Source organism: Neovison vison, chromosome X (genome assembly GCF_020171115.1).
Source record: "Neovison vison isolate M4711 chromosome X, ASM_NN_V1, whole genome shotgun sequence".
Taxonomy (NCBI): Eukaryota; Metazoa; Chordata; class Mammalia; order Carnivora; family Mustelidae; genus Neogale; species Neogale vison.
This window is the reverse complement of record NC_058105.1, coordinates 98,625,354-98,638,036: the sequence shown is the minus strand read 5'-3', so window position 1 is coordinate 98,638,036 and position 12,683 is coordinate 98,625,354. Positions and strand designations below refer to the sequence as shown.

General features: G+C 42.2%; 1 protein-coding gene across 1 annotated transcript in view; it reads left to right on the top strand.

The window, feature by feature from the left end:
- XK (X-linked Kx blood group) overlaps nt 1-12,480 on the top strand; it is a 41,062-nt gene extending 28,582 nt beyond the window's left edge. Inside the window, exon 3 of the mRNA XM_044235475.1 lies at nt 8,578-12,480. Within this exon, the coding sequence (XP_044091410.1) occupies nt 8,578-9,404 (827 nt within the window). The 3' untranslated portion in view covers nt 9,405-12,480. The remainder of the gene's footprint in view (nt 1-8,577) is intronic.
- The last annotated feature ends 203 nt before the right edge of the window (nt 12,481-12,683 follow it).

Here is a 12,683-nt window from a genome sequence, read left to right as displayed (position 1 = left end):
TTTAATTTTAGGAACAGAGTGGGTATATAGTAGTGTCTCATTTTAGTTTGAATTTGCGTTTCTTGATGACTAATGAGCTTGAGTTCCTTTGCACATCTTTAGTGGACATTTTGGTGTGTGTGTGTGTGAGAGAGAGAGAGAGAGAGATGATTGTTCAAGTCTTTTTGCCCATTATAAAAATTGAGTTGTATTTATCTTTTTGGTCCCTGTTCAGACCTTCCTGTATCTTCATGTTTCCATGTGGGATCAATTTCACTGGGCCCAAAATATCACCTTTATTATTTTCTTTATAGCAGGTCTGCTGGTGACAGATTTCCTCATTTTTGTTTTGTCATAAGATGTCTTTTACCTTCATCTTTAGACGTTATTTTCTTCCCACTTTGAGATGTTCATTCCTTTGTCTTCTGGCTTGCATTATTTTTGTTGAAATGCCAGTGTCCTTGTTGCTTCTTTGAAGTTAATTTTTTTTGTTTGCTTGATTGCTTTTTAAGGTTTTCACTTTGACTATAGTGTTCAGCATTTTAACATGATATGCTTAGTGTAGTTTTCATATTTATCCTGCCTGGGGTTTAGTTTTATCTTTCAGCAGCTTGGGAAAATTCTCAGCCTTCATTTCTTTAAATATTGTTTTGGACCCCTTTTTCTTTTTTCTCTCTCTCCCCACTCCCTGACATTTTCACTTTCCTGTAAGTCTCTCATCCTTTTTGTTTCTCCATTTTCTTCTGACCTGCCTTCTGTCTGGTACCAATTATCTTTATAGCTATTTGTAACCTCTTAAACTCATTTGTTGATTTTTAAATTGTATTTACTATATTTTTCAGTTCAGTTTTTAAAATAGTTTCCAGTTCCTGATAAATTCTCCATCTTCTTATACAATTTTGTGAACATATTAATTACAGACATTTTTAAGTCCAAGTCAGATACTTCCAATATCTATTATCTCCTATTGGCTTGTTTTTAATCATCTATTTTCATTCTTGGATTTTGATAATTTCTTGGTTTTGTTGTTGGCATGCCAACTTATTTTTAATTAAATGTCAGTTGTTTGTTTTAAAAAGAGAGATAATTTGAGGCTCTGGATGAATTCTCTTTCTCCAGGAAGATTTAACACTTTTTTTTTTTTTGAGAGCAAGCAAGTGAGTAGGGCTGGGGGGTTAGCTGGGGAGGGGCAGACGGAGGGGGACAGAGAATAGTAAGCAGGCTCGATGCCCAATGTGGAGCCCGGCTTGGGGCTCCATCCCACTGCCCAACACCATGACCTGACCCGAAATCAAGAGTCAGACCGAGCTACCCAGGCGCCCCCAGGAAGATTTAACTTTTGTTTATAGCAGGTGATTGGATTAGATACAGGTGAATATGATTATTTGCAACTTGAGTTGGTTGACTAATATACTTAAGTCTTTGTGAGGGCTTATTTGTTTCTGGTCACCTATACTCCTAACATCTCGTCTTTTGGGTTCTCACCAGAAAGCTTTCGGTCAGAATATCAATATTTGCTCCCATACCCACCTGCTTTGAGACATTACTGAAAGCTGTGTTCAAAGTCTTAGTCTCTTAGTACCTGCTGTCATACGGGCAAATATCTTGAGGGGATAAGCAGCTTCAGAATTTTTTCTTGGGATTTTTCTTTGCGATCTTGGCCCCGAAAATACTCACTGCTTTGGTAGATCTCTGATGCCTTTGAGTGGATGTTTTTCCAGTTGTTCTTGGCAGAAATATTAGACCAAAACAAAGGAATCTACCATTGCCAGGATGAAAATCCCTTTTGGCTTTTTCATGCCAGTTTTTTTTAGGGAATTAAAAATGCATGAGAGGATAGAATTATACTTTTTTAAAATGCTCATTGATGGCTTTGGGTAAGGCTAATATAAATTAGTCTGTGCAGATATGGCCTTTGAATTTTGTCAGACTTTTTGGGATACTTATGGGACAGTGTGAAATTTCTTGTGAGTTTGTTCTACAGTTAGAAACGAAAAGGAACTAAGGAAGATGGACAGATGACCAATAAGCACATGAAAAGAAGAAAAGATGCTTGGCATCAAATTTTCCTGAGTCACCAGAAGAATGTAAATCAAAATCACAATGAGATACTACTTCACACCCACTTGGATGGCTAGGATCAAAAAGTTAGTAATAATAAGAATTAAGTCAATAATAGTAACAAACATTGACAAGGATATAGAGAAATTGGAAACCTCATCCACTGCTGATGGGAATATAAAATGGTTCAGTTGCTTTGGGAAATAGCAAGGCAGTTCCTCAGATGATTAAATATAAAGTTATCATATGACCCAGCATATGATAGACTGAAGAGAATGTATTTGTACATGAACATTCATAACCGCACTACTCAAAGTAACCAGAAATGATGCAAATTGACATCAACTAATGAAGGAATTGAAAAGTGTACTGTAGTCATATAGTAGAATATCATTTAACCATAAAAATGAGTGAAAGACTAATACATGCTACAATATAGATGAACTTTGAAAACATTATGCTAAGTGAAAGAAACCGGTCACAAAAGGCACATATTATGTGATTTCATTCACGTGAAAGTCCAAAACTGGGAAATCTATGGAGACACAAAGTAGATTAGTGGTTGCTTCTGGCTGAGTAGGGCAAGGGTCTTAGAGAAATGATAGCTAATGGGCACCAGATTTCTTTTTGAAGTGATAAAAATGTACTAAAATTGACTCTGGTGATGGTTGCACGTATTTGTGAATGGACCTCAAAGAAACCCACTGAATTGTACACTTTAGATTGTGAGTTGTATGGTGTGTGAAATTATATCTCAGTAAAGCCATTAAAATAAAGAACCAAAGCCATTTTTGTGGTAGAAGCTGGGGAGGGAGGGTAGCAGAGGCAGAGATACAAGTTCATGGTGATGATGAGCTCTCTCATTCTCAGCCTCTTTATTGACAGTTTGTTAACCGTTGGGGCCTGGAGTCGAATTAGAGCTGCACACTGGAAAAAAACAATAAAGTAGAACCCTGGGTTCTAGAATAAGCGGTCAGGGATCACTCCCAGGAGTAAGCTGTAGAATCCCGCCAGAATAGTGATCTACTAGATAAGTGGCCCAGGAAAACCCAACAGTGCCAGGATCCTCCAGAATGGTCTTGCTTCTGGTTGGGCCTCACATGTGGATGCAGTGCTTAGCTTCCTTAGTTATGCCCGTGGTCAGAGAATATTGTACTGGTCCTACATCTCCCTGTTTTGCAAGCCTGTCATGTACCTCAAAGAGGATTTTTTTAGAATGTAGACTTGAATCTCAAAGACATTTTCTAATTTGGATCTGACCTCAGGAAATGTTGGAAACAGGAGCAACTTCTTGATTGAGAAAGGCCCACGGAAGCAGATGTATTTGCATAGGAAGTCCATAACCACAGACATCACCCTCTGGTAAGGGGCTTTGAGAGTTCTCATTGCTCACTTCAATTATAAGTCTGTGAGAGACCCGGAGCTTACATTCTGTATTCAGTGCAGAAAAAAAGCTGTTCACAGGTTGTGCCATTTTTTTTTTAAGATTTTATTTATTTATTTGTCAGAGAGAGAGGGAGAGAGAGTGAGCACAGGCAGACAGAGAGGCAGGCAGAGGCAGAGGGAGAAGCAGGCTCCCTGCCGAGCAAGGAGCCCGATGTGGGACTCGATCCCAGGACGCTGAGATCATGACCTGAGCCGAAGGCAGCTGCTTAACCAACTGAGCCACCCAGGCGTCCCGGTTGTGCCATTTTTAATTCACTTATTCATTCATTCATTTATTCAGTATACATGTATCAATTACCTGCTTTGTGCCAGTCACTGTGCTAGGTGCTGGTGACAAAAATCTGTATCAAAACAGAGGCACCACATAGGAGATCGTGCCAAACCCAAGATATCAAGTGATGAAATCAAAGTCTGCATAGGTAGATGGCTGTAAGATCCCAGTAAAGGGGCAGTTAATTGGGCTCAGAAGAGTCTTGGAAGCATTTAGCACAACTGAATGAATGTAGTCAAATAAAAGCTGAAGCAAAGCATCATTGATGAGTTAACACTTTAACTGAACCTTAAAACAAATAAGGTTTATCCAGGCAAAAAGACAGGGAAGACTGGCGGCAGAGAAAGAAAGGAGTTAGGACCCTGTGGCAAGAACCACATGAGAGTTAACAAGGGACAGAACCAGAAAGGCAAGAGGAAAAGAACTTCGGGCAGTTCTTCTCAAACTGTAATGGTCATACTAATCACCTTGAAAATCCTGTCGAAATACAGATTCTGATTCACTGGGTCTGAGGTGGAGCACGTCTAACAAATTCCCAGTGTCTTCGCCACTGGTCCATGAGCCACACAGAGCAGCTAGAGTTGAGCGATCTACTTGGCTGTGATTGGACAGGAAGGTGAAAAGTCCTACTGAACACGTAGATTTCTGGATAGGGTGATCTGGGCTGATGGTGTGTCATGGGCTGTTAGAGGAAACATCAGGAATTTTCAGGAAAATAAGTTTTGTTCTGTTTGTGGATTTGTTTTGAGGCACTTGTAAGATCTGTAGGAAGAGAAATCTAGTAGGTCATGGGATAGAAGGAGACCATAATAGCATGGTTCCTGAGTGGAAGAGAAAGATGTACCTATGGATGAAGTTGAGAAGAGGCTACAAGGAAACCAAGAGAATGATTAGTAGCAAACAATGTGATCTCTTCTCCAAGAGAAGTTTCGAGAAGTTGTGAGTAAGCAGCATCGCATGTTACAGAGATATCACGAAGGAGCCAGACCAGAATCCAGACTGCAAGGAGTTTGAGGATGAAGGAGTGAGTGTTGTGATTAGCGATAACTCAGGAGGTTTGACTGAAAAGCGTCAAGGACAGTGGAAGAGTAGACAGAAGTTCAGGGTGAAGGAGGGGTCCTTCCTCTCTCTCTCCCGCCCCCTACTCTTCCTTCCCTTCCCTCCCTCCCTGTCTCCGTCCCTCCCTCTCTTCCTTCCTCCCTTTTAGCATTATTATTATAGCAATTTTGCGACAGGCGAAAAGATTGAGAAGCTACTATAATGAATCTCCCGTTCCATCACACAGCTCCCACAATTATGTCGGTTTTTGCAAGTGAAGGATGGTTTTTTAGATGCAGCTGACATAGGCATATTCATACACTCAAGGAACAGAGCTGAGAGAGCGAGAGCAGCTGCAAATTTAGAAGAGAAAGATGATAATTGATGGAACAAGGTTTTTGAAAAGGAAGCAAGTGGTGGAGTGCAGTACAGGTGGAGATCGTGGCTCTAGACAGTAAAGAAAGCACTTTCCAGCTGCTGAGTTGAAAGAAAAAGAGATGAAAGTACTGCCCTTCAGAAATCTGGTTAAAGGCGTGCCTGGGTGGCTCAGCCGTTGAGCATCTGCCTTTGGCTCAGGTCGTGATCCCAGGGTTCTGGGATCGAGTCTCACATGGGGCTCCTTGCTTGGTGGCAAGCCTGCTTCTCCCTCTGCCCTCCCCCTGATTGTGCATGCTCTCTCTCTCTCTTCTTCTGGCAAATAAATAACTAAAATCTTTAGAGAGAGAGAGAGAAATCTGGTTAAAATTCCGATTTTCAGAAGCTTCCTGTGCTAACCCCTTCAATTGCCCTCTGCCACCTCAGTGTGCCTCGGTTCCTTCCTTGAAGTCATTCACTAAATTTTGAGAAAATGTCTATTCCACCTAAACATTTTATAAGTTTAGTCATTTTTATTTGAAGATCCAGTGTCCATGGAGAGTAGTCACATCACAGAGAACTGCCATATACCATCTCCCATCTGGGAAGCAGCCGCTGTTACCTCTCCAAAGCAACAGAGAAGCTGTTCCCCTTCTCCTACATAGAGAATTCCCCTGCTAAGAGGAATCCTGGGGAATAAAATATTCTTCATCACTTAACATAGAGATTTGGTTTGGGTGTCAAGTCAGGAAATGAGTAAATTCATGCCTAATAACAATTTGTTTCTCTATGAAATAGGAAAAGATTTCATTTGGGAGGAGATGATTTGACGGGAATTGAGTAGGAAGAAGCTTTATAAGTATGGCAAGAGTTTGGAATAGTGCCAAAGTCTTCTGTTCAGCTTTACCTAAGGGGATGTCTTGCCTTCTAATCAAAGACGAGAGCAGCAAAATGCCCCCCGCCACACACACACTCATAGGAAATGAGAATAGGATTATTAGAGGGAAGTGAGACTTCTATGAAGTGCCACTAAAATGAGCAGGACTGCCAATGGAGCCCTTTTGTGTTGACTGTGGGAAGATAAGGTTGGAAAGTGGCATCAGGGAACTTTTTTCCGTTTAAGGCTGAATAAGTAGGTATTCGCATGACAGCTTAATTCAAGAGGTAGAGATGTGCATTCCAAGCATTTTGTACAAGCCTTCTTGTCTTCCAAGTACATCTCTCTTCCTGGACCCCTTTCTACCTGTGACATTTTGCAATGACCACCCAGCAATGGGAATGACAATTGAAGTCAGTGATTTTATGACAATTTCTTTGCATTCTCAAAAGTCTTCAGTGGGTGATTGCCACCGAGCACCAGTTGGGTAATCGTTGGCTCATTCTTTTTATAGAGAAATAAATGCAATTTGGAAATAATTGGCCTAACAAGAGAATAATGGGTAAACGCTTAAAAAATCATTTGGGTCATTGTACTGTTAAAAGTAATAAATAATTTGAAATACCAAAATATAACTATATAAATATTGTATGTGTGTAAAGATTCAATTGACATTTTAATTACTTATGCTTAGCTCATCTTCTGCATATGAAATATTTTTCTTGTGGGGAAAACCGAAGGGCTAAGAGAAGAAGATTCAATGTTAAACCCTTAGGGTGTAGAAATTTGTAAAAATATAAAATACATAAAACATATAAAAATACATCACTGGTAACGTACTACTTTACAACGCTCCGCTGAGTTAGCCTCTCAGGAAAAATAATTCAGTCCAATTGCTGCCCAGTATACTCCTGTGATAGTGTTTCTGTCTTTTAAATTTGATTAGTAGATGATAGTCTTTCCAGTGAATGAATTTGATGATTTAAATAAGTGCCAGAAGACAATGAAAAAAGTCGATGCTTTGAGTAAAACTGAGCTTCTCCCAGGCAAATAAGTACCAAAGCCTCAGAGCTTTTATGTCCACCAAATATAGATGTTTTTTCATTGATTTAGAACTTAAATAAGGAGGGGCACCTGGGTGGCTCAGTGGGTTAAAGCCTCTGCCTTCGGCTCAGGTCATGGTCCCAGGGTCCTGGGATCGAGCCCCGCATCGTGCTCTCTGCTCGTCAGGGAGCCTGCTTCCTCCTCTCTCTCTCTCTCTGCCTGCCTCTCTGCCTACTTGTGATCTCTGTCTGTCAAATAAATAAATAAAATCTTTTAAAAAAAAGAACTTAAATAAGGAAAAAACTCTTTATTCCCATGTGTTTTAAATTACACATTTAAGGTAGAGACAATTATGTTATATGGACATTGCACTTTATGAAGCAGACATAGAAGGTATTATCATCTCAATTTTATGGGTGAGAAAACAGAACCCAAAGAGATCACCATTTCCCTGGTGTGGCCTGGCGGGAGAAGACCAGAGCCAGACTCTGGGTTCCTCACCCCAAGCCCTGCCTCCCATCTCTCCTTGCTCCAGTATTTGGAGGTGGTGCTGGTCTGTCGTAAGGGATTATATTTCGGTTTCAACCATACAGTTTGTGTTAATGGCTTGGCGGCACATTTCTGAGACAGTGGCTTACAACCAGTGTTGTACTCTCGAACACGGTACCATGTCCCTTTTTTTTTTTATGATTTCATTTATCTGAGTGGGGGCGGGAGAGAGAAAGCCTGAGCAGGGGGTGGTGTGGGGGGGTGGGGGATTTGGAGAGGGAGAAGCAGGCTCCCCACTGAGCAAGGGGCTGAATCCCAGGACCCTGAGATCATGACCTGAGCCCAAGGCCGAGGCTTATCCCACGGAGCCATCCAGGCACCCAGACTTGGTCATTCTTGACTCCGTGGGAATTTATAAGCTAAGTGAGGAAACAGAACACACCACATAAAGGACCTTACATATTCTGGCAGAGCAAGATGGCGTCTGAATTTGAGTTGACCCTGAAGCAGACATGGAGACAAGGCTCTGCGTGCATGTGTCTTTGGAGGAGGGGGTAAGGAGCACGGGAGAAGGGACTAAGACAAGGCAGGCACGGCAGCCAACAAAGGGAGCCGGGTTAGACAGCAGTCACCACGCATGACCAGCAAGTTGTCTGTAAGGAAACACTGGAAAATTGGAGAGGACACGGGCCTCGGAGTTAACGCTACCCAAGGCGTGGGGGGCAGGGGGTGGGCAGGGTAGTTCTGTTCCAGCTCTTATCAGGGCTGGACTTGGATCAGGAGGGCTGTCCCGGGGCATGGATTCCCTGGCCCGTAGGCCTCCCCGGCCCCTGGGCAGAGCTGCATCATGCGGCCATGGGAAAAGCCATGCAGCACAGCGAGCGGATACGGACCGCTGGCAGTCAGCCTGTGAGCAGAGAAGAGAGGGGTCTGAGAAATAGGGACGAGGAAGTATCTGCGAGAGCAGGATTCTTGGTGCAGGTGAGACTCGACCGTGCTCTTTCTCTCCTCTCCCCAGGTCTCTTCATGGTCCTGTCCCTGTTGTCCATTGTATACGGAGCGTTGCGCTGCAACATTCTAGCCATCAAGATCAAGTACGATGAGTATGATGTCAAAGTAAAGCCTCTGGCCTATGTGTGTATCTTCCTCTGGAGGAGCTTCGAGATTGCCACTCGAGTCATTGTCCTGGTCCTCTTTACCTCCGTCCTGAAGGCCTGGGTGGTAATGGTCGTGCTCATCAACTTCTTCAGCTTCTTCCTCTATCCCTGGATCCTCTTCTGGTGCAGTGGCTCCCCATTCCCCGAGAACATCGAGAAGGCCCTCAGTCGCGTGGGCACCACCATTGTCCTGGGCTTCCTCACCTTACTCTATGCCGGGATCAATATGTTCTGCTGGTCAGCCGTGCAGCTGAAAATCAACAACCCTGACCTCATCAGCAAGTCCCAGAACTGGTACCGGCTCCTGGTGTACTACATGCTGAGATTCATTGAGAACGCCGTCCTCCTGCTCATGTGGTATCTTTACAAGACTGACATCTATATGTACGTGTGCGCGCCTCTGCTGATTCTGCAGTTGCTCGTTGGCTACTGCACAGCCATCCTGTTCATGCTTGTGTTCTATCAGTTCTTCCACCCTTGCAAAAAGCTCTTCTCCTCCACTGTTTCGGAAGGCTTTCAAGAGTGGCTAAAGTGTGTCTGCTGTCACTGCAGGCAGCGGAAGTCCCATGAGTCTGTAGGCAAGGCGGATCAAAGGTCAGTCGGAGACAGAGATGAGACACCTTCTAGCAGTAAAATAAGTTCTGTGCCCAGCCAGATTTTGAATACCGAAGAGCTCTGCTCAGCTTAGTAGGACCTGAGTCTCTCGGAGTTCAGACCTACTGTTTTCTGGGTTGATCCTTGTTCTTCATACAAGGGACGGGCCCTGTGCAGTTGACAGAGAGGGAAGTTAGCTCTTAACTCCCTGTGAGTTGCTCCTCTTTAGAGAGCTCTTGGGCATGTGGGAACTATGGAGAGAAGCCAAGGAAAGCCCTGAGTATTGGAGAGGCAGCCCAGGGTACCACCATTCGTAGTTGACCTTGTTCTCCCAGGTGTTACTGGCCTTTTCCCTGACAAGGGCCCTTTACTGTCTAAGTTGGGCTGGTTAGATCCATCAGGTAGAATGAGGACAGGAGCTTTCCGGTTCTCTAGGTTTTTTTGAACTGCTGGTGTCGGTAGCCTCTTGTTTTATTTTCTCTGAGCATAGCTTTCATCCAAGAGCTGTCCTCATGGCCACAGAAGGTGACTAGGGTTTTGTCATCAGCAATATCATTCCTGTCAGACTTTTCAGAGAGGGCTGTTCAAGTTTGCTTTTTGAATAGGCAGATGTTCCATTTTCTCTCATTAGGGCTCTTTGTACATAACCAGCTATAGCCACCTTGCCCTGCTGTGATTCAAAAGTTCACACTTGGAGACTTTATTCCCAAGGATCCATGGATGCAACATTGAATTCTGGGTTTGGCTTTGGAAGCCCTAGGATTTTAGGATGGTTTGTATTCCTTCAATGTGTTCAAGAGATTCTGGATTACAAGGGTTGTTAAAATATCAAAAGGATATAGGATTTTATAAGCAGAAATCTTACCTTCTCAGGATGGTTGAAGATAAATGAATCTGCTGGAAGGTAGGTTTAAACCTCCTCAAGGTTCAGTCCCATCCTACAATTCTGGGAAATTTGTAGTTGACTTTGTTGGGATTTGCCTTCTTGACAAAGAAGAAAAAAGAGTTTTCTCTTCCGCCTTTTCTTCCTAGCCTGTCAGAAGAGCTTTAGACAGGAGTTACATTGGTTAACTTAAGCTTTTCTAGGAAACTCCTCAGAAATCTCTCCCCAGGCGTAACTATGTAGGGCATTTTACTTTTCATTATTGGAAAGGAAAGGGTCTCCTCTCCCAAGTTAGATACTGACTTCAGAAACTTTTAAATTATACACAGAGATGAAATGACCAGAGGATTTTTGTCTTTAACTGAACGTATTTTGATTTGGCATGATTGTGAGTTTTTTGAATGCTATCTCCAATTTTATGCTTCTGTGCTCTCCTGTCTCCAGTATAATTTCTCTTTTAATCTGGAACCGTATTTATTTCATCAAAGGATTGTATAGCGTATCCTCAGTTATCTCGGGAAAATGCCCGGATCTAGTGCCATTATGTCTACCATAAAAACCTTGATAAGGAAATATCTGGATGAGGTGACTTGTCACTGACTAGGCTGGACATTGCAGGGCAGTCAGGGTGTATGGTCTAAGGACCCCTAATGGCTGAACTTTCTGACCCACTCAGTTTCTTTCTTCTTTTCTTCCCCACCCCACCCCCGACCCAGTTTTTAATAGGCAGTCTGTCAGGAGACAGGTTACACATGGTGAGTTTGAGCAGGAATTGTGGTCCAAATTAGAGAGGGATGGAGGGACGGATACATCCAACCTTGGCTTGGAAGCCTGTCTCAAGAACTGTTACCAAATCTCAGCCTTCAAATGCATTTTACATCATTTAAATGTAGAAGATAGCTAAGCATCGTAAATGACCCCAAACCAAACTGGCAGTGATGGTCTGTCAGGCTCCTATAACCCAATTATAAGCCACATTTATAAGGACAAAGAGGTTTGCTCACTAAACTGGACATTTTGTCATCTTTAACCCTTGACAGACAGATATCCCTGCTCTGGGGCCATGTGTGTCCATTCACTTTGGGGGAGAGAAACCACTGTTATTTTCTGTGTGGTAAAAATTTAAGTCACGGTGAACTGAGAATTTTTGTTTTAAAATTATTTATATTATACCTCTGAAATGATAAAGTGATGATAGTTCAGACTGCAGAGCTAGGTTGCCCGAAAGACAAACAAGCAAATTCCCTCATGTGTTGAGAGTTAAAATGCTTTTCATTATAATTCCAATTTTTAAAACTCTCAGTGCTTTGTCTAATTAATTGCATGCCGTAACTTGTCATGACAGCTGCTCGAACTGAATCATGACCATTTAGCTGAATGGGGTTGAAGTGTTTCATCAGAATATATTGAAATAAGATCATCAAACACATTTAGGCTTTGTCTCTTCATTACTGGAGACAGCACAATGTAGAGACTGGCGCCCCCCTGTGTAGCCCACAAGTTACTGAATTGTCGTATGCCTCAGTTTCTTCACCCACCAAATTTGGATGATATACTTTGCGCGGCCTACCTCACAAGGTTGTTGGTTGAAAGATCAAATTAAAATAAGAGATATGAAAATGCTGTGAAAATATCTTAAAGTGCCATGCATATTTAAGGAGTTGTTCATATAGTTATTCAAGTCCATAAACAGGTTGTTACTATGTTTTTACTGTTAGAAGAGAAATAAGCAGTATCGTCTCCATGAGTGTCTCGAGTGAATACCTTGGCCTTTGACCTTATAGAAGGGCAAGTGTAAATGGTCTTTATTCTGGAGAGAACTCAGCAGTTGCCCTTTCTCTGGCCGTAGGTTGCTTACAAACATTAGCACCGAAACACATGGTACTTGGAGGAAGAAAAACTCACTGGAATCTGAGAAATTGCTTTTGGTGATTATGCGTTGTTCATTTTTGTATCTTTCATCTTTCATGAAGGACATAGTAGCTAGTGTCTTTTGACAGTTATGCTTTATGAGTTGAATGCCTGATCCTGTTAGGCTTTAATTGAATATGGGTTTAATCTTTTCAGGCTTGTAAATGGGAAAATAAACATTAAAAGTGTCAAATACTGCGTTTCCTTGGAAACCACCTTAGAACATTAGTGCTGTGGTTATGAGTGTTATGTGTCAGTACCTCTCAGTCAATAAACTGTGGATGTGAACTTTTTCTCAGGCTGCTTCCATTGCAGTCATTGACTCTAATAACTACTGTTTATGTTTCTTCATATAATAAATTAATTTTTCAGTTTCCCCTTGTGTTTCATTCCTTATACAGTTCTTTCCTGGCTTTTTGATGTCAGGGATTATTTTAAAAACAGAAATTTGAAAATGGTTTCATTGTGATTAATTATGGTTTTTTTTTAACCTCACCTGGAAATTCCTTCTGCAGGACGAGAAATTTGAGACTGCTAGGATTGTGACTTGCAAGACACCAACAGTTCGTGGAATCTTCT